The 25991-nt window shown below is 43.4% G+C and overlaps 1 protein-coding gene and 1 pseudogene across 1 annotated transcript; one reads left to right on the top strand and one right to left on the bottom strand.

Annotated features, from left to right (window-relative positions):
* Window positions 1-297: 297 nt before the first annotated feature.
* The window catches only part of LOC133343239 (progranulin-like), a 29341-nt pseudogene continuing 3647 nt past the window's right edge, over window positions 298-25991 (bottom strand).
* Window positions 11587-21523, top strand: LOC133343393 (progranulin-like). The gene is made up of 5 exons (XM_061552977.1): window positions 11587-11776; window positions 17881-18021; window positions 18848-18953; window positions 19624-19904; window positions 20648-21523. Exons 1-5 carry the CDS (start codon window positions 11630-11632, stop codon window positions 20759-20761), a joined length of 789 nt encoding a protein of 262 aa, XP_061408961.1. The 5' UTR covers window positions 11587-11629; the 3' UTR covers window positions 20762-21523.

Here is a 25991-nt window from a genome sequence, read left to right as displayed (position 1 = left end):
AGAAGCCTAGGACCCTGGACCAAGCCCTCCAGCCCTTATAAGGGCTAGGGTTCAGTGTAACCAGTGGTCGGGGAGACATCCCCTAGGTCCAGTCAGAGGACACTGAAAGAGCGGGATATTAAGTAGCCTGTAGGGTGCGGAGGCTTGTACGTTCTGAGTGTAACGGGTGAGGGGACCGTATACCCCTCAGTGCATAGGGACTGTGTTCATAAGACGAATAAAAGTGTGTGCTACAAAAGACGTTGAAGAGTCCGTCTGTACAACACTACACATTCAAGAACACAAAAACACAGCAGGTGCCTTTGATTATTGTTTTATTGTTGAAGCATCATTTAATAAAATAAGCACACGAAGTCTGATATGCTTTGTCCACGTTTTACACCACTGATAGAGTAATTTCACATGTTTGTTTAAATGGTGTACAAGTGCTTTGTTGTAATTTCATCTCCCGCATATTAATCAGAATCGCTGTCATTTTTAAAAATCAAAACTGCAGTTAATGTTATAAGTCATAGAAAGAAAAAAAACTGGTTATTTGTTGGAAAAACACCCAATGCACAGTGGATGTTTTGGTATTAGCTTGTGAAATCATGTGCATGTTGTGCTTATGTATGTGTGTGATCTTGTGAAGAGCTGTTGGTAAATATACTGCAATTGCTGTTCATGACTCCAAGGAACCAATAAGCTGCAGCAGTGGGTCAAGTTGGGTGTGACAAGCACATGTTCAATTGGATCATCAGAAATCCTAGTTAATCAATTTAATCAGGATCTAATCCACCAGATGGACCTGTGAATCTCCCTCGGAGAACCAGGTCTGGTTGGACAACATTGATAAATGATTATAAAAAAAAAACATCACCCGTGCAGCTTTAGTAATCAATTGATCATAATTGATCCAATCACATTTCACCTGAAACATTCCTCTTTAGACTTGGGTCACAAAGTTGTTTGGTGGAAATTTAAAAAATGTTGTTCCTAAAAAAGTGATAAGTGCATTCCAAAAATGTGCTGAGGCATGAAATCATGAAAAATAGTTCAGCAGTAAGCTTCAAGACACATCACCTTTCAAGAGACGGGAACTATTTTACTGGAATATTAGGAGATTCTGGCAGACTGTGGATCAAAAAACTGTCCCAGCTTGCAAGACATGGTGTGCAGTGTGCCGTGTACAATGGCAAGAACATGCACAGCAGTTAACTTGATCAGGCAGTGTACCTAATGTAACGTGTCATCTGTTGTATCATGTATAATCAAGAAAGTACGCATGCAATGCCTTGTTGCAAGCACAGAGACCTGGCGATGTAAGCAGGGTGCTATCGATCAGACAGCAGCAAGCATCACTGACAGCAGCAGGCATCACTGACAGAAATGCCCATCACCTACTGGGACAAAAAAAACAAGCTTTCAGTAATAACAAGAGACCCTTCATAAGGACTCAGACTTTTGATGCAAGTGCTATAATGGAGGACATATTAACATTAGCACAGCACAGTAGTGGAGCCGGTTGTCTTCGTTGTATTGCGCCAGAATAATACTCTCCCAAACATTTCTCAACCCTTTGACGATACATCACGGCACAGTTCACCCTCTGCGTCAGGTTACGTTTGTTGAGGCATCGTGTGTGAGGCGTCATGTTTCTCAATCTGCCCAACTTACGTTGTGTTTCGTAAAAAAAACATCTGAAATGTGTGGTTAACTCACACCCAACACTTGTTTTTATTATTAATTTTACTGAAAAGAATGGTTTATTTTACGTTAACGTGTGTAATGCTTTGGGTGGCAGGTATTAACCAAAAATAAATATACTTGATTTGACTTGTCCATGGTTTGTACTGTTTGTGGTCATGTGGGTAAATAAAATTAAAAAATTCCCGCAAGCACGGTTAACTCGCAATGCTCAGAATCCACGCGTGGATAAATGAACATTAATTGTATATATTATTTTACGTGCTATATTTCCCTATTTAATCACATTCAAGTATTCCTCTTTTATGTTAAGACAATACTATCGTGTAATCTTTGAGTAGAGTGGTGAGTGAGTGGTTAAGACACAATGAGCCCAGCTACCTAAGTTTGCTTGCTGGTCATAGCTAACTTCTAACTTCAGTGGTGAATAATATCTGGGGATCCCCATTCACCAACATACATTTATCATCAAGGTGAATGTCGTAAAACAACTCCCATGCCAACTAACGCTGCATGGGAGAGGCCTTGACAGAGTGTGGATTGATAGATTTCAAATATTGTCGATTTAATATTACTGCAGGTGTTGAATTTAGCATTTGGTATGTGGCTGAGAGGGCCTAAAACATTTAAACTTAAACAATACTTCATTGGCAGTGGGCGCATGACCTTGGTATGAGATAGTGTGCGGGTGTCAGTACTCACGAAAGTCGCTCTACAGCACCTCCGCAGGGATGGGCACGGCCGAGCTCACGCACTGCCCCTTGGTGTCGTCAGTCACTCCGTGGCACTCGCTCCCCGCGGGGCAGCCGCTGTCGTCCACGCAGCCGCCCTGCTGCTCACGGTTCAACATCGTGGCCACTTGGCGGAGGGTACGGTGGGGTGGGGTGGGTTGGAGGGGAGTCCACTGTTATTAGATTTTTTTTTATTGCGTGACAAAAATTATTTTTATTGCTTACAGCCTTGAGGGGAGTAATTTGAGTATAGCTCAGCACAATGGTCAGTGCCGATTGATGAAAGCAGGTGGGATAGTAGAGTACAACAATGGATTTTGCTGAATCGTCTTCCGACAACATAGCTTCCCAGCAGCCTATAACGCTTATTGTATACATTGGAGGTGCCCGCCCAATCACTATCCAGGCTCAAATTTGCTTCGCTACCCAAGATTTGACAGGGACATGATTTAAACGTAAACTCTCACGGCATTTAAAAATGTAACGACCTGTGACAGGGCCTGATCATCTTCTTGGTTCTTTCGGTAAAGTCACGTAGAAGGGAAGTAATAAAATAATAAAAATAAAACATAATAAAATAATTCTCACGACGTTTCGGCCACAACGCAAGCAGCCGTCCTCAGGTGAAGACCAGGTCTGTCTCCCCGACAGACCAGGTCTGTCAGGGAGACAGACGCTGCTTGCGTTGTGGCCGAAACGTCGTGAGAATTATTTTATTATGTTTTATTTTTATTATTTTATTACTTCCCTTCTACGTGACTTTACCGAAAAAACCAAGAAGATGAATCCCTGCAGTCACGAAATCTTTAAATCGAAATTTAAGGGCCTGATCAGTGGATTTAAGAAGTATATTTGATACGGCTTGAGAAATAGATTTTGAAAAACCATGTGCTTGTGCAGGTGTGTGAACACTGCAAAGATACAACACATCCGCAAAGTACGTACCTGGGAAGCTTAATTCAGCATGGGGAAGGCAAAGGTTGACCCCTCCATACATGGCGCAGGTTGTCCCTTTGCCACAGCATGACTTCCCATCTCCACAGCATGAACCCTGGGCACACAAATATCACATAAACTTCTCCACACAAAGGCACTGGCATCAAGTTTGTTGCTGCTGCTGTGTCTACACACAACGGATCTCAATTGTAAAATAGCCGTAAAAATTGGCTACACGGGACCATCCGTGTAACAAATCCAATAAACTCAAACTTTTTTGCTGGCGCCATGGTCCAAAGTTGGCAATATAAAAAATATAATACATTACTTAACTGAATAACATCACACAGCAATATTGCAGACTATGCTCCTCTGTAAAATATAGCTCGGTTATAGCTTCGTGTGATAATAACGGCGTGAATATCAAATGTACTATGATGTTATGTATATATAACTTTACCCATGCAAATTATTTGTGATGAAGAACACGCCACGACCCGCGGCTCTTTAAACGACTGCTTCGTGACCGTCATTCACCGCGTGCATTGCGGCTCTTGAAATATATTTCACTTCATTTTTTACTTTACCGAATTAGAAAAATAAAAATGCTCTTCTTCTTATTTTTTTTTTTGCCGACTCCTGCCGTAGATGAAAACCTAATTTTTTCCAGGAGAGATCACCGGGGTCCCTATCACGCAAGCTGTTCCACGCACCTCAGACAAGGGGCAGCAGCGAGATTCTCCATTGGCTGAGCACACGGAGCCCGAGCAGGAGCGGGCGTGTGCGTTGAAGGGCGACACGGCTTGGGCCGGCCCCATGCTCAACTGCACGACTCCGTCGTTTTCACCCTGCAAGCCCAATCAACAGCGTCCATTCAGCACAATCGAAGATCCTTCAATACTTGCGTGGATCTTCACCGTGCTCTTTCTGTGCTCTGACTTGTTTGAAGCAGGGTCACTTCTGTCCAGATATGTTGTGACCCCCCCTCCCTCCCCAATTAATTGACCTCTTACATTGTTTTAAATAAACCTTACTTTTAGATAATTAAATGGGGGACAGAAGATATCTGGAGCAGCCTGTACAATGCCAATGTGTGTCATACACTCCCCTCCACCAGACACAGCCGAATAAACGCATTGACATTTCAACTCATGCAGGAGTTGAACTCTGGAAATCGCATGATTATTATGGATGTATTTACAAGCGAAGCGTCGAACCTATTTGTTAAAGGTTGTGAAGCGAGCTGAAGCCCTGAGAACTTCATGTATTTATCTAGCGGGTGGAGGACAGTATGCGACACAATGGCATTGTACTCAAGTGATTTGACCCAAAAAAAAATTATGAGTCATAACATTCGTCGTGAAAACCTATCCCTTAAATTATAATTGCAATTATTCACGACTGTCATTCATTATTTTACCTCGGCTTAATACAGATTCCGCATGCAGTGGATTTCACGTGGTTATTAGTTCAGGTTAAAATCAACAACAAACAAAATATTTATGTTTTGCATGCATAAAAATATAATGTGAATATGCGAATCTACATTAAGGTTAAATCAAATACTGAGTCTAAGAGCTTGCCTTCTGAGGTTAGGTCTAACTGAGCATCTTCTATAAAGGCAGGCCTTAGGCTCCATCTCTTTGTATAGATAAATAAACGGAGGAGTCAATTCAGTTAATACAATTCAATCAATAAGGACCCAAAATAAATGTTTATGTTCAAATACATTCCTAAATTTCCCATTCCACTATCCCTAGTTAAATAGTTTACTCAAATTACCCACTCGTACCGAGAGATATAAGCCATTTACAGCTACAAAATTATAATTTTTGAATTGATTTAGAATTCGAGGACAAAGTTGAACATTTACGTTTGCTACAGAGCCACCATAACGTGTGCTACTGCGGTCGCCACGTGAAAGAAGCATCTTGCCTTGTCTGCAAAACAGCAGTAAACGGTCAAGCCTCGAACGCAACACGTCTTTCTGCCACAGGGACAAGCAGACGCGAGCCCGACGACCACCAGCAGCAGCAAGAGTGCTCGAGGAAAAGCCATGACGATTGCTTCTTCGTTGAGTCCAGGTGAGGATGCGAGCTCACCTCGGCATGCAGGTCCCCCTCCTTATAAAGCCCCACACGACATGAGCCAACTAATCGGCACCTCTAATCAAGTCATGCAGGCATCCTGAGATGACATTTTTTTGGACGCTTAAACCATAAATGTTTCACAAAGGACGTTAAAGCTCGGTTGCAACACGTGTTGCGTGGCAGGATTAATCAGGGATTGCATGACAAAGCAATTGTGTCAGTTTGGTACGTTGAAGATTTCCCCAAAAGTAAACGACATGCAATGTCTTCTTGGTTCTTTCGGTAAAGTAACGTAGAAGGGAAGTAATAAAATAATAAAAATTAAACATAATAAAATAATTCTCACGACGTTTCGGCCACAACACAAGCAGCCGTCCTCAGGTGAAGACCAGGTCTGTAGAGGCGACAGCGTCTAAATGAAACACCACCACGCTTAGCGCGTCTATTTAAGCTGGGTTGGAAGGGGGGGAAATGCGCCTTGACAAAAGAATCTGCATATCAAGAGGAATTTAGCATATTTATGGGAAATGCAGGAATGCGACTAGTGCTAATTTGTGAAATGCGTAGGAGGTGGGCGGGGGGTTTTCAAAGTCAAAATGTAATGTACAACGTGGTTCAGATGTCTTGTGACCCCCCCAATTAATTTACCCCGAATATGTTTTCTCCTTTGCATATTAATTTTTGTTTTAAATAAATCTTACTGTGCTTGGCCCATCACATTTTTAGCATCTACATGGCATCAATGGTGATTCTGCACCAACATGTTGGTTATCCTTCCATTGCTATGCAGATAAATCTCAAATTTATATCCGGTTAAGACCAGACTATGCAACAGCATCTTCTGTGCTATCTGCATCACTAACAGGAATTAATTCATGGTTGCGCCAAACTTTTTGCTGCTAAATGCTGACAAGACTGAAGCCATATGCACCGGCTCCCCTCTGCATCTTTCTAAAACTGATTCGCCACGTTTGTCGATTGATGGTCACGATGTCACTCCCACACGGGAGGTCAGAAACCTTGGTGTTCAGTTTGACCAGTCATCATCCTTTGAGGAACATATATCTAAGGTGGTTAAAATGTCCTTTTTCCACCTAATAAATATTACCAGAATGCGTCGCTTCCTGTCACATGCTGACTTGGAGAGATCGGTCCATGCTTTTGTGTTATCCTCACTCAACTATTGCAACGCCTTCCTGGTTGGGATACCGAGCACAGTACTGGGCGAACTCCAGCTTGTTCAGAATGCAACTTCTAGAGCGCTCACACGTACACTTTTCCGTAAGCACATTAAACAAGTCCTCATCTCTTCATTGTCAACGGGCCAAATTCCGAGCGGGTTTTAAGATACTACTATTAACCTAGAAACTTTAAAAAAGGCTCACCCCACAATACTTGCAGGAACTAATGCATTTATATTCCATCAAGGTCCTTAATAGCTTCTGATCTCCAACTACTCAGTACTCCGATGTCTGTGTTGCGCTGTTTTGGTGATCGGGAACGAACGTCTTGCCACTTGAAATCAGGAAATCAGAGTCGGTAGATATATTTAAGTCTGCTTTGAAAACCCATCTTTTTAAAGTGGCCTTCCCTCTTTAGTATGGTCGGTTGCTCTGGTTCTATTTTTGTTTCCTGCTTTCCATGCATTGCGCATTGGGATCCTAGGATGGAATGCGCATTATACATTTTAATTATTTATTACTTCCAAAAATGTTAAGTATTTAAAGATGAAATAGGGGTCACAAGACATCTGGACCCACCTATCGTATCAGATGGAGGTCTCCCTATGTTTTTTCCTAATGGGGGTTTTTGACCATAATTGTCTCGGGTTTGGTTGGTGAAAAGAAGACAGAGCCAGTTCTGGTATTACTTGCCACTGATGTTAACCGTGATTGGGAATTAAACTCAGTTCGCTAACCACTCTGCCACAGCCCCACCTAGTGTTTAAGTGATACCAAATATTTTACCGTCAAGTGCATACTAGATTGTTTAAGGTATTGTGCAGTGTACTGTAATACCAAGTACTGTGCAGTGTACTGTAATACCATGCAAAAACAGAATTTATACATTTAAAAAAGTGACAATCGTAATGTTACTGACATTATACTCAGTGGTGGCTCAATGGCTCCAGTTTGCAGAGGTAACAAAATAATTCTCAGCTCTTCAAGGTTACGTTAATACCCCCATTTCAAACCTTTAAAACAGTCTGCATCAGCAGCAGGGCATGCTTGCAATGCTCTCCCACCTGATCACGGACGCTTGTGTTGCGCCCGAAACGTCGTGATTTTTTATTTTATTGTTTATACCTACGTGACTTTACCGAAAGAACCAAAGAGTACGATACTACAGTTTTGTCAGGGCTGCTACTTAATCGGGTTCTCATCTCAAACTGCTTGGTGGGGCGACGCCCCAACGCCCCTAGGGGACGAACCGCGCCAGCTCTTAACCACAAATGATCTCCTCTGCTGCAGTAAAACTTTTCACAACGCAAACTTTTCACAACGTGCACGGAGATCGTCGAGTGACTGCACACTGAGCGACGAACTCAAATGGTGTATGCGACGTGCGTGGCTGACGAGCACATTAACTTGCGTCTTGTAAAGGATGATGTGATTTAGGAAAAGTGCATATATATATATATCCCGTGCCTCCTGTTCTCCCGGTTGACACATTCAATTCAATTATTAGTAGATTTAGTATTTCGTCACGAAGATGCTATATTTTAGTGATGTTTTTTTCTGCAGTAGTTTCAGCAAATTTTCCAATTTACAGGTAATTTTCCACCTGCCTTGCTCTTTTTTTGTTGAACTTTGATAGGATTGTTAGCATCTACTGTGAAGCAAAAGGTATTTGGTTAATACATCTGCAGTATTAATTAGATTAGCATCTGAGCTTGAAGCCTTGTATATAATTGTCAGACAACACAATCACACTCTATAAAAAAATAAAGTAAATATTGTGAATATGCATCCAAATATTTTCGGAGTTTGAGTGACATGGCTTCATATGCAATGGCTTTATTTTAGATATTTCAGTTTTCCCCTGCAAGTATTAATATTTAAAAAAACGGAAACCTAATCGAGGCCTTCCTGGATAAATAAGTGACATTGTTCATTTTATTTACACATGTATTGATATTTTAACATTGGGTCGTTAGAACCAACAAATACGCATTGTGGTTAATTTGAGTGTATGGAACTCTGTTAAAGTCAAACTAATTTCACATTTAAACAGTAATTGTATGGGAGCAGCCTGAACAGTGAACATATTTAACATTTTTATATAACGTTTTTAATGTGTTTAAACGTTAAGGGTAATTGCAGCCACATCAACGAGATATGACCACGTTGTTGTTTATTACGCGATGCACATGCCCAACCACGACTTGAGAAATTATGGCACGTAAAAAAATGGGAACTATGTTACGGAGCTAATAACAGTGAAGCTATCAATCAATTTGCAATATACTGTGGTTACGAATCGCAAGTCATTGTATGCAACATAATGATATGATGCGAGAATAAAAATGTGTAATGTGCAAGTATTACACACAAGCTAAATAATGTTTGACAAATGGTCAGTCGCATGGCACTGGATTTCTATGACATACAATTTATATAAATGTAGATAACTTATATTGTTTAACCAGTTTCAAGACTTTTTCAGTTATTTTCGTCACGGGAGGATTGAGCCCATTCCTATTTTCAGGAGCGTTTTGGACATGGGTGGAACTTGAGTAAGAGGAGAAAACCTGTGAATATGATGGGTTAACACTTAAAGGTGCACTGCTGGGTTCAAATATAGGTAGTTGCCCTTGATGAAAACTGAACAATTATGTTAAGCGAGTTGATGGTTCCAGCACGGTCACCGATGTCTTCGTAAAAAAAATACGTAAAAAAACGTGCACTTGAACTTAATTATGTATATTTCAACAATTGAAGACTAAATTAATTTCTTCTTTATTTTGCCATGCAATGGATTTCTCTATTGCAGGAAGTGTCCGAAGTATAAGCGTATTACTTAGTGGGGATAGAAGGAAATAGAATGGGCCTCAAGGTGTAGTTCTGTGGTGTATTTCATAGGTTGTTCCATAACATGGGGTGATGCTGCATTGCTGTGAGAGCTCTGAATGGAAAGTCATCCATCTCATGACCTGATATCAGTAGCACAACTACATTTATTTGTGGAAATATATTTGGCAATGACGAACAAAAACGAAGGGTACACTATCAGCCTGAACAGGGATCACGTTTTTAATTGTGGAGTAGTTTTTGGTAATGTTTTTTTTGTCTGTTAAGAGTTCTTTACAGCTGCATCAATAATGTGGTCATCCTGTGACTTATTATGCACATACCCAACCACAGTTTGGCAGAATAATGCCTTGTTCGTAATCCAACTGCAAACAGTTAGAATAAACAAATGTAACAACGCTGAAGACAAACTGACATTGCTTAACGTATATAACGAAACACACATTCGTAAATACGTTACAATGTGTGCTTATGCGGCACTGCCAACACTTATGGTCACAAACAATATATTGAGGAGCTTTTCTCTTGAATACAATGGTGCCGCCATGGTATAAAGTTAGCACACCGGACTTGCTATCCAGGTTGCTGGGTCAATTCGGACTCCTGGAGCATGAATATTTTTTTCTTTAACGAGAACTACCTGTACTCTTTGGTTCTTTCGGTAAAGTCACGTAGGTATAAAATAATTATTTCATTAGTGATTGAATTTATTTTCTACCTACGTGACTTTACCGAAAGAACCGAAGAGTATGGATCCCTGCAGTCACGAAAACTTCAAATCTAGAGAGCACATCCCTGCGGATGGAGCTGGTAGGAACGTTGGGTTGCTCGGTGAATGGCCAGGGTCAACGGCGGCGTGGTGTATTCCGCAAATATGCCCGACTGTGAGGGCGGGCACAAGCCGGCGTGAGTAGGTTAAACGTTGAGTTTTATAAGGGCATCATGGGGTGACCAGCCCCTCCCCACCCAGCCCACCCCTCCCACCCCCCACCCAGCCCCACCCTCCCCACCCAGCCCCTCCCTACCCTCCCCACCCAGCCCCTCCCCACCCTCCCCTCTCCACCCAGCCCCACCCCTCCCATTTTTGGATGCACGACGGACGGACGGACACAATAATCCGCTGTGGGCTGGTGTAACTAGAAGGTTCCTACCAGTATAACTACTGTGCGTATGCGCTGGTGAGTAAGGCTGCTAATTAAACACAAACCAGTTTTCAATGTGCAGCAACAAACAACAGAAAGTTGCGGTATAGGAAAATAATTGGACCACCGCATATAAACATACCGTCCTAGGTTTTAATAGAGGTTAGTCATTTTATTTTATTTTAATTGCTTTCAACATTTTTCACTGCGATGATGTTCTGCTTTAAAAATGGCGTGAGGACACCTTGTGGGTTGCGGTGGCTGATGCTTGAGCTTCCTCATATAATATCGCTGTTCCGCCGTCTTCGTAATTACCCAACATATTGCTGCCTTGCACAAGCCACGGTTGTTTTAATGACTTGCAATAAACTGCAATCAGTCTGCAGAATTATAAATGTATGTAATTTTACGATGGTTGCCATAATATGGTTAAACGATGATATTTCGTTTGATATACTAAGATAATTATGTTGTCCATTTTGAAAAAACATTGAAAGGCCATAAAGAAGGCTGTCTCTGGTGTAGGCCAATCAGTTTCAAAGACAATGTATATTATTAGAGCATGTTTGTTTGCCTTTTTTGCCACAAACATGTGTGGTTAATGCAGACTTGATTCCTTGCAACAGGTATCTATTTGGTGGTCGAACATCATAACAACTGTTTTATTTTTATTTAAAGCTTTCGTGACTGCAGGGATTCATATTTTTGGTTCTGTCGGTAAAGTCACGTAGAAGGGAAACAATAAAATAATAAAAATATCAATCAATAATATTATCACGTGTCGACTGCAACACAAGCAATCATCATCAGGTGTTAAAGGGCCATGTCATCCCAAAGTCAAAAGTGCCTCCCTGAAGATAAAAAAACCCCAATCCTTTTCAGGATGTACACACTATGTGGTGCTCATCATCGATAAGCTGGTGGCTCATGCCAACGTGCGCTTTATAAGAACAGCAGCCTGTGGGTGGATCATCGCTGTGTTCTCTCTTGGGCTCAGCAAGGAGGCGATCGCGATGGCTCTTCTACGTCCGCTGATGTTCGTGCTGGTGGCGGCCGGGCTCTGTGCCCTCGTGTCTGCCGACCGTTGCCCCGATGGTCAATACTGCGCATCGCGTTGCTGCTGGAGATTTTCCCGATACACTTGCTGCTGGGCAGGAGAGGCAAGCAAATTTTTAAATTGTAACAATACAACTTCTGTGTGCTCAAGTCAACGTATTTCCTTATATCAGCGTCGGTGGTTTGTTTGAGCTCATTTGCAAACGGGATCCTAACTGCAGCAATGATTATGCAATGTCGCAATTTGCAGAATGAAGCAAAAGGACAAACATAACGGCAACGAATGAGTATTACGATACACTTACCTTGGGATTTGTTTCACGAATATAGCTGCACGACGTTATCCGTGGTACTGGAGTTGCATGTTACGAGCAAATGCACAAATACATCATCCGCCTGTGTTTTCTGCGTGTGATTTCTGTCGACTGAGCAGGGTGAAGGCCAGAGGGAGACACAGGGGGTATTGGCCACAGTTCCTGCTCAGGCCATCTCTGTCGTAGCCTTCAAGGTCAGCTCCTGCGCAGGCTCCATCTGCTCGGCCAATGGAGAATCTCGCTGCTGCCCCTTGTCTGAGGTGCGTGGAACAGCTTGGGAGAGAGCTGTGAGCCCTCCGGCCAGCCACTGGTCTCAACAATTGTGTCTGGAGGTTACAAACTGTGAATGGACGAAACAAAATGTTGTGTTTTACAGCATGCTCAGTTGATGAAATGTATTGTGTTCTTTTACCAGAAGCTGAAATTAAATACTTGAGATCACAAAGTACAATGTATGATAAAAAAAATTAATAGACAACAATTTTTTATTCAGTACTGTTTATGCATGTTCGTCGTGTGGCTTGTCCACATTTTTCTGAATTAATAACCTTTGTCGAGGCGTTGCCAGTTTGTCAGTGCTATTAATAATCTCGACGGGGTAATTTACATTTAATTTTCAAATTTCGAAAATTCAAACCATGATGCCGGCACAACAATGACATCACGGGATATTTAACGTCCACTGCGAAGCGGACGGCGTGTACTTTGATGGTCAATAGGGCAGCCGTGGGTTTCGAACCTTGCACCTCAGAATCGAGCGGCAAACACACAACTGCGAGATCATGTAAGCGCGTCCACTGCTACCACTTAGGCCATGTGTCGAGGTGCTGTGATGTTTGCTCAGGGCTCGTGCTGCGGTGACGGCCTGTCCTGCTGTGGAAAAGGATCCACCTGCACCACTTTCCAGGGGCTCAACCTCTGCCTGCCCAATGCAAAATTCCAGGACCCTGGTAATTGCATCAGAACTGTTTCACATCCCGTATCACTCTCTCACTCTACACTCACCATTTATGTCAGTGAAATTATATATATATATTATATATATACAGTAATGTGTTGTTGTGAACATATCAATTAATCCTTTGGCATGTATTGCTCTTACATTGATCCTAAATCCTAATCAGTATAAATACATAAATGCCGAATAGATGCGTTCATTCACATCCTCTGCACACCATTGGATTACCTAACCATACTGTCATATAACTTTGATTGAGACACACTCAATCAATTGTAGTACAGTACTAAATCATTTTTATTTTACCAACGTACTCCACCAAAGTTGAAAACAAGGTTAAAATGGCACGATAAGGAATGCTATTCATGCCGAGTGCAGAATGTCGAGTAATGTGTAAGCGCACCTCTCTGTGCATGACGATAGTGCAGTTAACACTCCGCACTACAATCCCTGAAACAATGTATTTGATCTCCTAGCCATGCACATCAAAGGCAAATAGTGATTGAACCGAGCCCTGGTGGACTCAGCCTAAAATAGATGACCCACTGAATCGCGTGAACATCAGCGCTGGGTGGATCAAGGCATCTGCGGGGCATTGTGCTCGACAAACCACTCCCTTGCGTGCATCGATAGGCACGCACGAAGGGACATTCTCCCACGTGAGTTAAATGCGATTAACGATATTTGTCGTTGAACGCGTGTTCGCTATAATGACACCTACTATCCTGTGTGCCTGCAGGCGATATGCTTCTCTGACGGGATCAACTGCTGTCCTGCTGGGCACTTCTGCATTGGATCTGTGCGCTTGGTCCACCCTGGCACTGCCTGCTGTGGAGGGTGTCTGAGATGTGTGCCCAGTGGGCATTACAGTGCTCAGTGCACGAAGCACTGTGCATTGCACCCTTCGACTGCTCTTTGCGTGCTTTGTTATTTTCAGCAATTTACATTAAAAAAAACGAATAACACCTTGCTCTTTGCAAAGACTAAATGGGATAATGTTGAGGCAATTAACTAATGTACTTTTGTTTACCAAAAATAAAGATTGTACCAACAAACGCTTAATAAATATGGTGTCTGAGTCATTCTGGTGGGAGGCCACAGGGTGAAACAAGGGGGTTGATGGGTTATGGAAACGGAAGAAATAAACAGAAGATAACTGCCACGGGTGTAAGAGGTAAAAAACAATGCAACGTATTGGAACCTACTGAATGTAGCTGTGCGTGAATATTATTCCACAACATGGGGCTATAAATGATGTGCTTCCATTGGTAGAGATTCAAGGGGCAACTGTTGGAAAGGTGCCCTAGATTTAAGCCAAACCTATGTCCTCCCGCACAGAAAAGTGTCCTCCCCCATAGCCTCTATACGTACCCAATTCCCTCTATACAGTACTTGCTCAATTCAATAAAGAGTGCTGTTTGTCACTGGCCACTTTTTGTTTTGAGTCTAAATGGGGTTTGGCCAGGAGACATCATGGGTGACTAATCCCCCCCTCCCCCGCGGGGCATCCGGCACAAGCTTATTTTATTGTCATCGCACCCATCTCAAACTCTGCCAAGAACATCCCCATCCATCAACCTGGAGAAGACAGTATATAAATGAACATATAATCATGCAAACCAACAATTAATTGTCTTGTTTGGGCAAGCAAAGAGACCTGATGATGTCAGGATTCTGTTTTGTCTGGGGCAGGAGTGTAAATCACCGACATCAATGCCCATCACCTACTCGGACAAAGATCCTCCATAAACACGCATACCGTGATATAATGGAGCACATATTTACATTGGTTGAGCCATTTGTATATTGAATGTCTCAATGGCGATGCGTTGTGTTTAAAATAAAATTGATGTAATACAATGTCAAATTATGTCAGAATCATATCATATTTCCTTTGCTTCATTAAGCAATTTAAATGCTGCCGAGCTCTGTTGCAGACCCACGTAAACATTTGTGGAAACATTTATTGCGGTCTTTCAAAGCCTACCGTGCGGCATCTATGTTTGCGACGGGGAAAATGTTGTTCGGCACGAACAGTCGCACAAGGAAGAGACGCATGGCGATTGCCTCTTCACTGAGCCCAGGCGAGGGCGTGGGCCACCTGGACACACAGATTCCCTCCTGAGAAAGCCCACACAGCACGAGCCGGCAGTTTAGCCACACCCTTAATCAAATAATGCATCCATCATTAGGTTATGCAAAATAATAATAATAATAATGATATTTTGGGATGGCTGTACAAGCAAAATTGCACGCAGAAAGTTAAAGTGCATAAACGTGTGCGTTTGTCTATATTGGTGATTGCACGACCCAAATTTTGTCAGGCTGGTTACGTATTTGATTAATTTTACAAATGTAGACAAATGTGGACTGTCTGTGAAGTGGCATTTGCAGGTGTGTTTGTGTATGAGCGTCTTACGTAGCTCGTGGGGAGCGGTGGTTTAGCGGTTAGCGCACTTCGCTATGAACCCGGTGACCCAAGTACGATTCCCGCTCACGGCCAACACCGGTGACGATTATCTGAACCGGTTCTGGGCCTCCCCTAGGTCGACTCAGCCTCAAACGAGTACCTGGTGTGGTGTATAAACATCGCCACCGGGGAGACAAAGGCGGCCGGGCGTGGTGCTGGCCACACACCCCCTCGTGTGCCGTGTCGGCCTTCATAGGTGCTCGCTAACAACACTTGCACCAAACAGTCTGTTAAGGCTACACGGGGAGAGTGGTGCAGCAAAGAGTAGCAATGGGTAGCAATAGCACAATTCAATGATCTCAGCTAACCGAATTCGATTCCCAGCACCAGCTAACGTCGTGGCCGAGTGACGGTGGGGAAATATATGCACCCAGCACAGTGCAATAACAACGGACTGTACCTGTAGGTTATTGTTATTTAAAATGTTGAACATGACCTCAATTCGATTCAATCCCATTATAGTATTCAATTACTCTACCGTCCTTAAATTATCTGCCCAAGTGCAGGTGCATCCATCGCTCCCATGCAATCCGACTCCCCCCTTTCTGCCTTCAATCGCCACACTCTGTGTGCTGGGATTCTTGAGGTTTAAATAGGGGAGGGTAGTTCAGGTGGGTTTTCACCTTGCATTCAACAAGTTTTCTTTTGGTGACACGTTCATAATCTCTCCCGTACTACTGTGCTACCATTGGCAGTGGAGAAGATGCATAAGTCAAGGAAACCCACCGCAATGATCATGAATGCTCCGTAGTGTTTGTCCTGTCGAGAATGCATTTACAGAAACTGAATAGTGTTGTTACTCATTGGTGGTTCCAGTTTGTGGAGGCCGTAGAGTCGGCCGTGGATTCTTGAGTGTTGCGCTGGTGATTGAATTGAATACTATAATTGTAATGCGATGGCGTTGACGTCATCGGCACATTCCCCCCAGAGCATTGTTAGACATTATCACGCGTTCGTTGTCTTCGCATTGCCAGTTTAGGTCACCTGCACGTGTTGATACCTCAAAACTTAAGACACAAGCCACCGCTGCTGTTACTTTAAGTTGCAAAAATCTGAAGCAGACCTCGCTCTTAAAAAAGATTATCCAGATGTCCAGTGAGGCTTTCCTCGATAAATAAGGGACATTTAGAACAAAAATAAAGTAACATTTGCCAAATATGCTGCAATTTAACATCTATTAATTGAAATGTATGTTATATTTGAAACAACAGCCAAAATATTGAAATAATTTTCATAAACAAATGGTACACGGACATCCTACACAGGGATCAGATTTTATATTTTTACGTTCGTTTTTCTTGTAATATTTTTCAAATGTTAGGAGTATTTACAGCTCCATCAATGACATGGCCAACCTTTGGTTTATTACACTATGCCCATACCTAACCACAGCTTAAGTAATTCTGCCACCGTTGATGCAAAAATCAAAAAATGAGAACTATGTGGTTGTGTAGCTGATAATGACCAATATCGGTAATTCGAAACAAAACCGCTTTAAAAGCGTTGAAATACAAACCATAAAGTTGCTAAATAGTAAAATTAGTTAGACCATCAAGTATAAAGTGTATTTTATATAGATGATTGTAGCCGTTTTAAGGGTTAATTTGCTTTCAAATATTGTCATTAAAGGCAGTTTTGGTGCCCTCGTCTCAAAATGTCGTGACTCCATCTTGTGAGTTGCAGTACTTGTCTGCTTCCTCAATTAAAATCACTGTTCCGCAATTATTATCACAATTACACAACATAGTGTTGCCTGAAGGAAGCTGTGGTTAGATGAACAATTTCCATAAAAAACAAGTGGCTGCAGCATGATAAATATTTAATGTGACTCAAAAAGCAACTTTTAGTGTACAATTCGTTAAACAAACAGCATTTGAGGATGTTCACATGACCTGGTGAAGGTCGCCGATAAGCTTGTGGCTCATGCCAGCGTGCGCTTTATAAGGACCCAGCCTGTCGGTGGATCAGCGCTGTGTTCTCACTTGGGCTCAGCAAGGAGGCGATCGCGATGGCTCTTCCACATCCGCTGATGTTCGTGCTGGTGGCGGCCGGGCTCTGTGCCCTCGTGTCTGCCGACCGTTGCCCCGATGGTCGATTCTGCGTATCGCGTTGCTGCTGGAAATTTACCCAATACACTTGCTGCTGGGCAGGAGAGGCAAGCTGGTTTAAAATTAGGTCACAATATAGTGCGCTACAATTTTTTTATGGAATGCACTAATTTGTTATCGTTAATGCTGTAATTCAATGGATGTCTTTCATTTATACTATTTAATCTGTTTGTTTGAGTTCATTGGCTTCTTTGCGAGAGAGACATGACAGGATATAAGTTTTGTAAATATGTAAATATATATGCGTATTATTAACTATTGCTGAAAGATGTGATCTGTAGTAGTTCCCTGTTCGTAGCGAATTAATAAATGTATCATCTGCCTGGCTTGCTGCGTGCGGTTTCCATCGGCTGAGAAGGGTGAAGGCCAGGGCGAGACACAGGGGGAATTGGCCACAGTTCCAGCTCAGGCCATCTCTGCCACAGTCTCCAAGGTCAGCTCCTGCGCAGGCTCCGTCTGCTCGGCCAACGGAGAATCTCGCTGCTGCCCCTTGTCTGAGGTGCGTTGCCCAGCTTGGGAGGGAGCTGCAAGCCCTCCCGCCAGCCACAGGTCTGAACAATTGTGTCTGGAGGTCAACGGGTCGTTAATGAACGCAACGAAATGTGTTTTACAGCATGCTAGTTGAGAATCTTCTTGTGTTCCTTCACCAGCAGCTGCAATGCAATAAAAAGTGAAATATATTTATCAGTGGTAAACCATGTGATGGTAAACCAAATTAAACTAATCAGAGGGATAAAGTTTGTTTTCATCTACCAAAAATACTAACTCAGAAATAACATTTCCTAACCTATTGAATGTATCTAAATTGAACATACGTCGATAACTACGAATGATCTATTTACAATATGAAATTCATGAACAATCTCAAAAATTCCCGGTTATATAGAATGGGTGTCCAAAAGTTTTGGATTCTAAAAACAACTACTGTTAAACACTGTTCTCTTCATTCATGTTCGTTACGTGATATGTCCGCACCGTTCATATGAATGAACTTTTACGACGCCTTATCGGCTGTCAGTGTCTTTTTTTATCATTATATTTATTTACCCAGGAAAACCTCATTGGGTCTCGTAGATCAATGTCACGAAGGACCTGCCAGGATTTTGCACAGTAGCGGGTGATGATTGTTGCGGGTAACGTTTCAAATTTGGATCACGTGAACGACATCACAGGATCTTTAAGGTTCACTGTTAAAGCAGACGGCACATTTTTAAAAATCTCAATACACCTGGCAGTATTAATGAGGGCGGCCGCTTGCATTTGAACCGTGAACATCTGCAACAAGCAGCGTCTTTGTGTTGACATGTGCTATGATATTTGCTCAGGGCTCGTGTTGTGGTGACGGCCTGTCGTGTTGTGGAAAAGGATCCACCTGCACCACATTCCGAGGACTCAACCTTTGCCTCCCCGATGCGGAATTTCAGGACCCTGGTAATTTGCTCATGAACTTGGCCTGCAATGCATACCCATTCCTGCACACATATCCAGCACATTGTTTCACATCTCTATCACTCGTTCATTTGTTTACGCTCGTCATTGCTGTTAAATATTCATGGAACTTCTGAGAAACGTTTCTGATATTTCGTGTATACCGTAAAGTACTGGTAGGAATATATTAATGTATGAAATGGGAGACTGGTGGCGCAGTGGTTGTCGCAATGTGTCCATGAATCTTGGAACCTGAGTTTGATTCTCAGCCATGGCTAACACCAGTGAAAAATTGCTATCTAAACTGGTCCTGGCAAATCCACCCTTTACGAATCCGCACTTCGTAGTGCGGTGAAGTGTGGTAAAGCAACTCCCGTGATTGAAACGGTGGCGGGTGATCGATCATCATTCACCAGTTGTATCACCATCATTCAGCAGTTGTTTCTTGCTGTAGTTGTCCCACCTGATGACGGTTGCTTGTGTTGCGATCGAAACGTCGTGATTTGTTTTATTTTATTTCTAACTACGTGACCTTACCGAAAGAACCAAAGAGTATGAAATGACAAAGGTCTGAAAGGGAAATTATGACAGTCCAGTAAATAATGCATTCCCCACCACCAACCACCACCACCAAATACAACATTCACATTTCTGCTGGTCCCTCCCCCCCAAGTGGCCACCTTCCTGAGCCGTGAGCAGCAGCAGCATCAGCAGGGCGGCTGCGTGGACGACAGCGGCTGCCCCGCGGGGAGCGAGTGCCACGTGGCGAGCGGTGACCACAGGGGGCAGTGCGTGAGTTCAGACGCGCTCATCCCCTGGGTGGAGAAGGAGGCTGCGCTTTCGGGCGCTGTGGGAGCTCACGTGGTGTACTGCGGGAGCGGGCAGTACTGCAGAGACGGCCAGACCTGCTGTCGCCTCGCCACCGGCAGCTGGGGCTGCTGCAACATCCCTCATGTGAGAGCCTCCCACTGCAGCAGCAGCAACCTCGGCCAGCGCTCGGTCCACAGACCCATTTCCATAGATTTGAAGATGAATTTTAAAGTGGCACCAAGGTCGGAATGGTCGTACCCACGCTCATTTACGTTGGGTGTGGGGTGGGGTGGAGGGGAGTAGAATGCAAATGTAAACGCGCACATCCCTGTGCATTGCGATGGTGCAGTTCACAACGTCGGCAATGCAGTCCCAGGAACCTGGGTTTGACTCCTAGCATGGGCAGAGTTTGCGGGAATGGGGGTCACGGGGGGAAACGCCCCCCCTCCCCAAATTGGACACATTCATGATTTTTTTCAGTAGTTTACAATTGAGATTATACATAAATGAATTACTCATATGTACTCACGATTCCTCATGTGGGGGACTAAGCAGACCCCTGCCCCCCCCCCCACACCAAATATACAAGTGAAACTCCGCCTATGATTTCCGAGCCACGCAACATCGCTGTCAATGTATGGCTAAACCTTGACCTGTGCTGCCAGCGAGACGAGTTAAAACTCGCCTAAAATATATGAATCGCGTGAACATCAGCGCTGGGTGGATCAAGGCATCTGCTGGGCATTGTGCTAGACATCACCACTCATCACCACTCGCCCCCATGCACGAAGGGCATTCCCCCACGTGAGCTGAATGCCATTCAAGGGATATTCGTCGTAGAACCGCGTGTTCGCTATAACGAGCCTTGCTATGCTGTGTGCCTGCAGGCGATATGCTGCTCTGACGGGATCCACTGCTGTCCCACTGGGCACTTCTGTCTCACGGCGTCGGGTCTGTGTGCTCGGTCCACGCTGTCGCTGCCCGCTGTGGAGGGTGTCTGAGATGCGTGCCCCAGTGGACCTTTGAGTGCTCGGTGCACGAAGCAAAGACACGCCGTGCATTGCACCCTTCGATATGCTTGACTTAGATGTTAGGCATTCGGTATGCTTTTGAACTTGCTTCTTTATTGCAGCGATTCGCTATTTGAACACCTTAAAATATATTTGTTTGCTATCAGCACGATGGAATGAGACAAATGAACCATTCGGATATTTCTCAGAGCAGTAACAACAGTAACAACCCTTAAGTGTTTGAGAATAGCTCACGGAAGCAGACATCACAACGCTACCTCTGAGATCTCTTAATATGACATCTGGTCCACACATCATGGGGCGGCACAATATTCTCACATATTAACGGCACATTATTGAAATTAGGGGTATTGCATTAGCGTTTTGTATTATTTAGTCTTCATTAAATTATAATCCCTGAAAGTGTCATTAGAAACAAGTGTCTCTACAATTTCACCCACGAAGTATAATCATGATACACTGACCAGCGCTAATTATTCAAGCTGCTGAAGCTAGCACGGTGTTTGAAATATCGGTTCCTTGATATGTGGACCTGTAAATGCACCCGTAATAAGCTTTAAATAACAGACAGATGCCAACATCCACTGATTTAATACTGTTATTCAAAAGGGACAGTGTTGTAATCGATGCCATTCTCTACACTGACTGTACACCTGCACTTTAATGGACATTGTCATTTCTTTCTGCTATTGTAAACAAAATGGCTGCAATAAACCTGTTACCATTATGGAATTGTAGTCTGTTAAAACTGTTTTTATACACTGACCCATACTGACTTGGTTGATGAAATACTGTACGGTGTAAACAACCCCAACGATTGAAGTATGGGGAGGCCTTCATCCAGCAGTAGATTGATAAAGGGCATTAAATTAAATCATGAGTGCATACATGTAAAAGAAAACTGGCCTTTTTATTTGTCCACAGGGTAAGGTCTTTATTTCACGGCAGACCGCGACGTGATTTTCATTGCATCCATTCGTGTGCAATTTGTAAGGCCGCGGTGACACATTTCATTTAAAGGTTATAATCCCTTGTTCATCATGACCTCCTTTTTACTTCTACAGCTCAATAGCGTTACGGAGATCGCGTGACGTGAGGGTTCTGCCTTTGTAGTGAGGGTTCAAAGTAGACGCTCGTGATTATTAATGAGGGGGGTTCTCCATGCGGAGTGACGTCGCCTGGTCATGATTATTAATGAGGGGGGGCTCCATGTGGAGGGCGTAACCTGTTCATGATTATTGAGGGAGGCTGGTCGACAAGGAGTGACGTCACGCGCGGGACACACAGACATTCTTGGCTCATAGTAGTAAATCTGTATTTACAGAGCGCGTTTTTGATCTGCCAGCCATCGGGGATATGGCAAGGGGATGGTGTTGCTTTCTCTATTCATATCTATTAGCACGGACGGCTACATAAGTTGCGAAAGAAGTTCAATATACAACAAAAGATGTAACTTAAGCTCAGCTATGATTATATCCTGAAAATAAGATGTAAGAACCAAGGACACAGGTATATATTCCGACTAGCATAAGTACCCGGCTTCGCCTGGGACTTGGATCCACCACGCCCGGCCGCCTTTGTCTCCCCAGTGGCGATGTTAATACGCCACACCAGTTACTCGTTTTGAGGCTGAGTCCCTCCCTCACAACTCTCCCTCCCTCACCACTCTCCCTCCCTCACCACTCTCCCTCCCTCACCACTCTCCCTCCCTCACCACTCTACCTCCCTCACCACTCTCCCTCCCTCACCACTCTCCCTCCCTCACCACTCTGTAGAGGACGTGAAACTTTGATGAATTTACCTCAGAGTCGCGTGGTGGGTGTCGAGGCCTAGCAGCGTGCAGAGCCTCCGGCCTCGCCTAAATTGCCCACCCGGCAGAGGCTGGGTACGGGTGCCGTTCCCCCCCCCCCCCCGCGCTACAATAATACTGTCTAATCGCTATAATTTTATAATCTAGCGACCCTATAATAGTAATTGCACACATTGTGGTGGGGGGGGAGTGAAGAGGACGTGAAACTTTGATGAATTTACCTCAGAGTCACGTGTTAATGCGTGCGCCTATTTTTAACGGGAATTAAAAATGGCGTCCACCCCGCGGCGAAGGCGTCGCTACCCATTGCCAGGGGCAACTGCCGTCCAATGAAACTGCGTATGGTCCGGCGACCCACAGACAGACAGACAGATTCGCGATTTTATATATATAGATTTAAAACGGTGAAGCATACCGTGCTCTTGAAAAATATAACGGTGGGCTTAGCCATTGTGAGAGATGACAGCAGACAGAATGGATCACATGAAATAAAGCACAGACAACACGGATAGAAAATACAAGGGCAGAGACCAACCAAAAAGATATGGAGACGAAACACTTTAAAGAGGACAGACAAACGTACGAAAAGTATCAACAACAAAAAATTAAATTTGATCTTAATTTTCCTATTTGAAAGAGCTAAAGGAACCACGGGGATGTAGAGGATAGGAAGTATATGTATCACGTAACACTAAGGTGCTGGGGGTATCTTTAATTAAATGCTGCCCCACACTAGATGTGTCCTGCCCCACCGTTGATAAGACTCTCAGCAGCAGAACACACTGATGTAGTGAAACTAATGCCAGCTGTATGTATGCATGTTGGATTTCTTTCGTACCGTACGTAGGCAACTGTGATAATCGGAGGTGGAGCTATTTTAGCAGATCTCAGGTGGATTTGGTAAGTTTGCTCTAAATCCACGATGTAAATTGTATTATTTTTTCTATCTACGTGGCTTTACCGATAGACCCAAAGAATATAAATTGTATTTATGCCAATGTTTCTTGAAAGAGATCCACGAGATATCCACGTATAGTGTTGCGATTCGCAGCAAATGTTAGTTACATAGTGCTCATGAATATACCACATCCTGTATACGTATCTTGATTTAATGAAAGGATGATTCCTTACGTTTTTATTATAATCGTTCACCTTTGAAAAAGCAACATGATAATACTCTCATATTAAGATTGTTTCGCAAAACATATAAAAGTACCAGAGGACAAAGAAAGTTTTGAATGCAATTTTATTGAAGCAACAATTTATAAATCTGTTGAGAAGCACAGCTGTCTATCGTGACATTCACTGTTTGCAAAGAAATTTGACTCAAAATCAACTTAATTAAATCATGAATATCGCAAGCAAAATAATCACACGAACACAATTATATGCTGATTCGTCTTTAAAATAGAGATCACGTAAAAAGCTGCACCCATCTGTTAGAAGGTGGCATAAGCTAGTATTATGCGCTTGTATGACTGTGTTTGCATTGCTGTGAATGTCATGGGATGAGAGGATTGTGAGGTGTTTGGGGTTTATGTTGCTCTGCATTCACGAGATTACAATGTATCAGAAAATCTAATGGTAGAGAACAGCAAATTAGAAATTTGACAATGCTCTTCTGAAAACTGAAGATGTTCAGTGAGATGTTACTTAAAACGAGGTGCTCAACAATGAACTGAACTGCATGCAGAGGGTGCTCAACTATACTTGAAGCCTGTGAACATCTTTGATGCCATTTATGTGTTTATTAAAAAAGAACAGCACAGCATTTCAAAGATCACTGTGCAACTTTGCCTTGTTGCAGCATGGCAAAGATTATTGCGCGGCGAAACAGCCCCAGCAGTAGCGCGTTCGCTACGAGTTGCAGAGGTTTGCAATTTGAATCTGGCAAACGAGGCTTGTTAATACTGCGTGTGTATTATCCATGAATACATTCCATCTGCTTCGTGGGGGGTGTTAAAGATCCTCTGACGTCAATGGAAATGCATAGGCCATTTTTTTGATTTATGGTCAATATTTCCCATTTTCGCAAGTTTACCAGCATATTATGTACTCAATTATGTACTTCATTGGGGCAATCATTTCCACCTACAAGCAGACTTGGATTATTTGGCTGCAATAAATTTCCACGTGTTAAGCCTCTTGGTTGAGCTATCATTTATTTATTTTTTGTGATTTTCTAAGCTTTCCTATACTTTGCATTGTTTGTTTTTGTATTGCTTTTTGTTGTAACTTTTTGACCCGCTCCGACTGGACATCTGTGATAAAGAGCTTCATAACTCACCGTATTTCTCAAAAATGAATAAAGATTCTTATTCTGACTAATACTCACTCCTAGACCGGTGCCACAAAGGGACCGCTGCCACTGGGGATACCCTTTTATCGTTTGAAATCAGATGTGAAATTAGGTGGTTTGAGTTGCTGAGGCATTAAAGGTGCAATATGAATGCAAGATAAGTATTTGCCATACTAAATATGTAGAATGCATGTTATGTGCTTTGTGCAGTAGGTGGCATGTGCCATGCATCCTTCATATAACCTGCAGACCAGACAAAGCCTCGCTGGACCTGCCGCACAGACGATATGGCATGAGGCACAGGGTCGTCGAAGGACAGCAGTGAATCCCATTAGAGCAGCACGTTGCCTGTCAGGGCACACAAAATTACTCGTCATCCTGTCACCACGTGCACACATAAACACACCACCTCACCGCGAGGAATTTCTGTTTGTGAACATCTTCAAAGGATGGTATGGCACAAGGCTGAATAATCTCCAGCCACTAATGATGTGGATCATCATTCACGCGGGTATCGACCAGTGACGTGTTACAATTATTTGTTCGTAAATGACAGAGAAAATGTTGAGAGTGATAAAGTTGTCTGGAAGAGGGTGTAAGCTTCCAACTAAAAATGCAAGCTGAGTGTAGTTGTGTTGAATAGCTGGGACACGGTTGGGTGGTGGTTACTTACCCTCAACCCGTTGCAGCAGCCCCACCCCCCACATCGGTGCTGACAGCAGGTCTGCCATCTCCTGCAGTATTGGCCTCTTCCACAGTGCACGACGTTGTCTCCAACAGGGCCTGAGAGCGCCGCCTCCTTCTTCAACCAGGGGATGAGCGCGGCTGAGCTCACGCACTGCCCCTTGAGGTCGCCATTCGCGCCCTGACACTCGCTCCCGTCAGGGCATTCGCTGTTGTCCACGCAGCCGTCCTGCTGCTCACGGCTCAGGTAGTCGAGCACTGGGAAAAAGGACAATTTTGAAAAAGGTCAAGGTGAAAAAAAGATCACAAAGTTCACGTCAAACTGTTACATTCTGATTCCGGTGGTTCTGTTCTTTCACGTAAGATTATAGTTTGTAAAACAATTTCTCTACTTTCACAAATATTCA

This window comes from Lethenteron reissneri, chromosome 17, assembly GCF_015708825.2.
Source record: "Lethenteron reissneri isolate LAM-NWPU_2019-01 chromosome 17, ASM1570882v1, whole genome shotgun sequence".
In the NCBI taxonomy this organism is placed as follows: domain Eukaryota; kingdom Metazoa; phylum Chordata; class Hyperoartia; order Petromyzontiformes; family Petromyzontidae; genus Lethenteron; species Lethenteron reissneri.
This window is presented reverse-complemented; position numbering and strand designations above follow the sequence as displayed.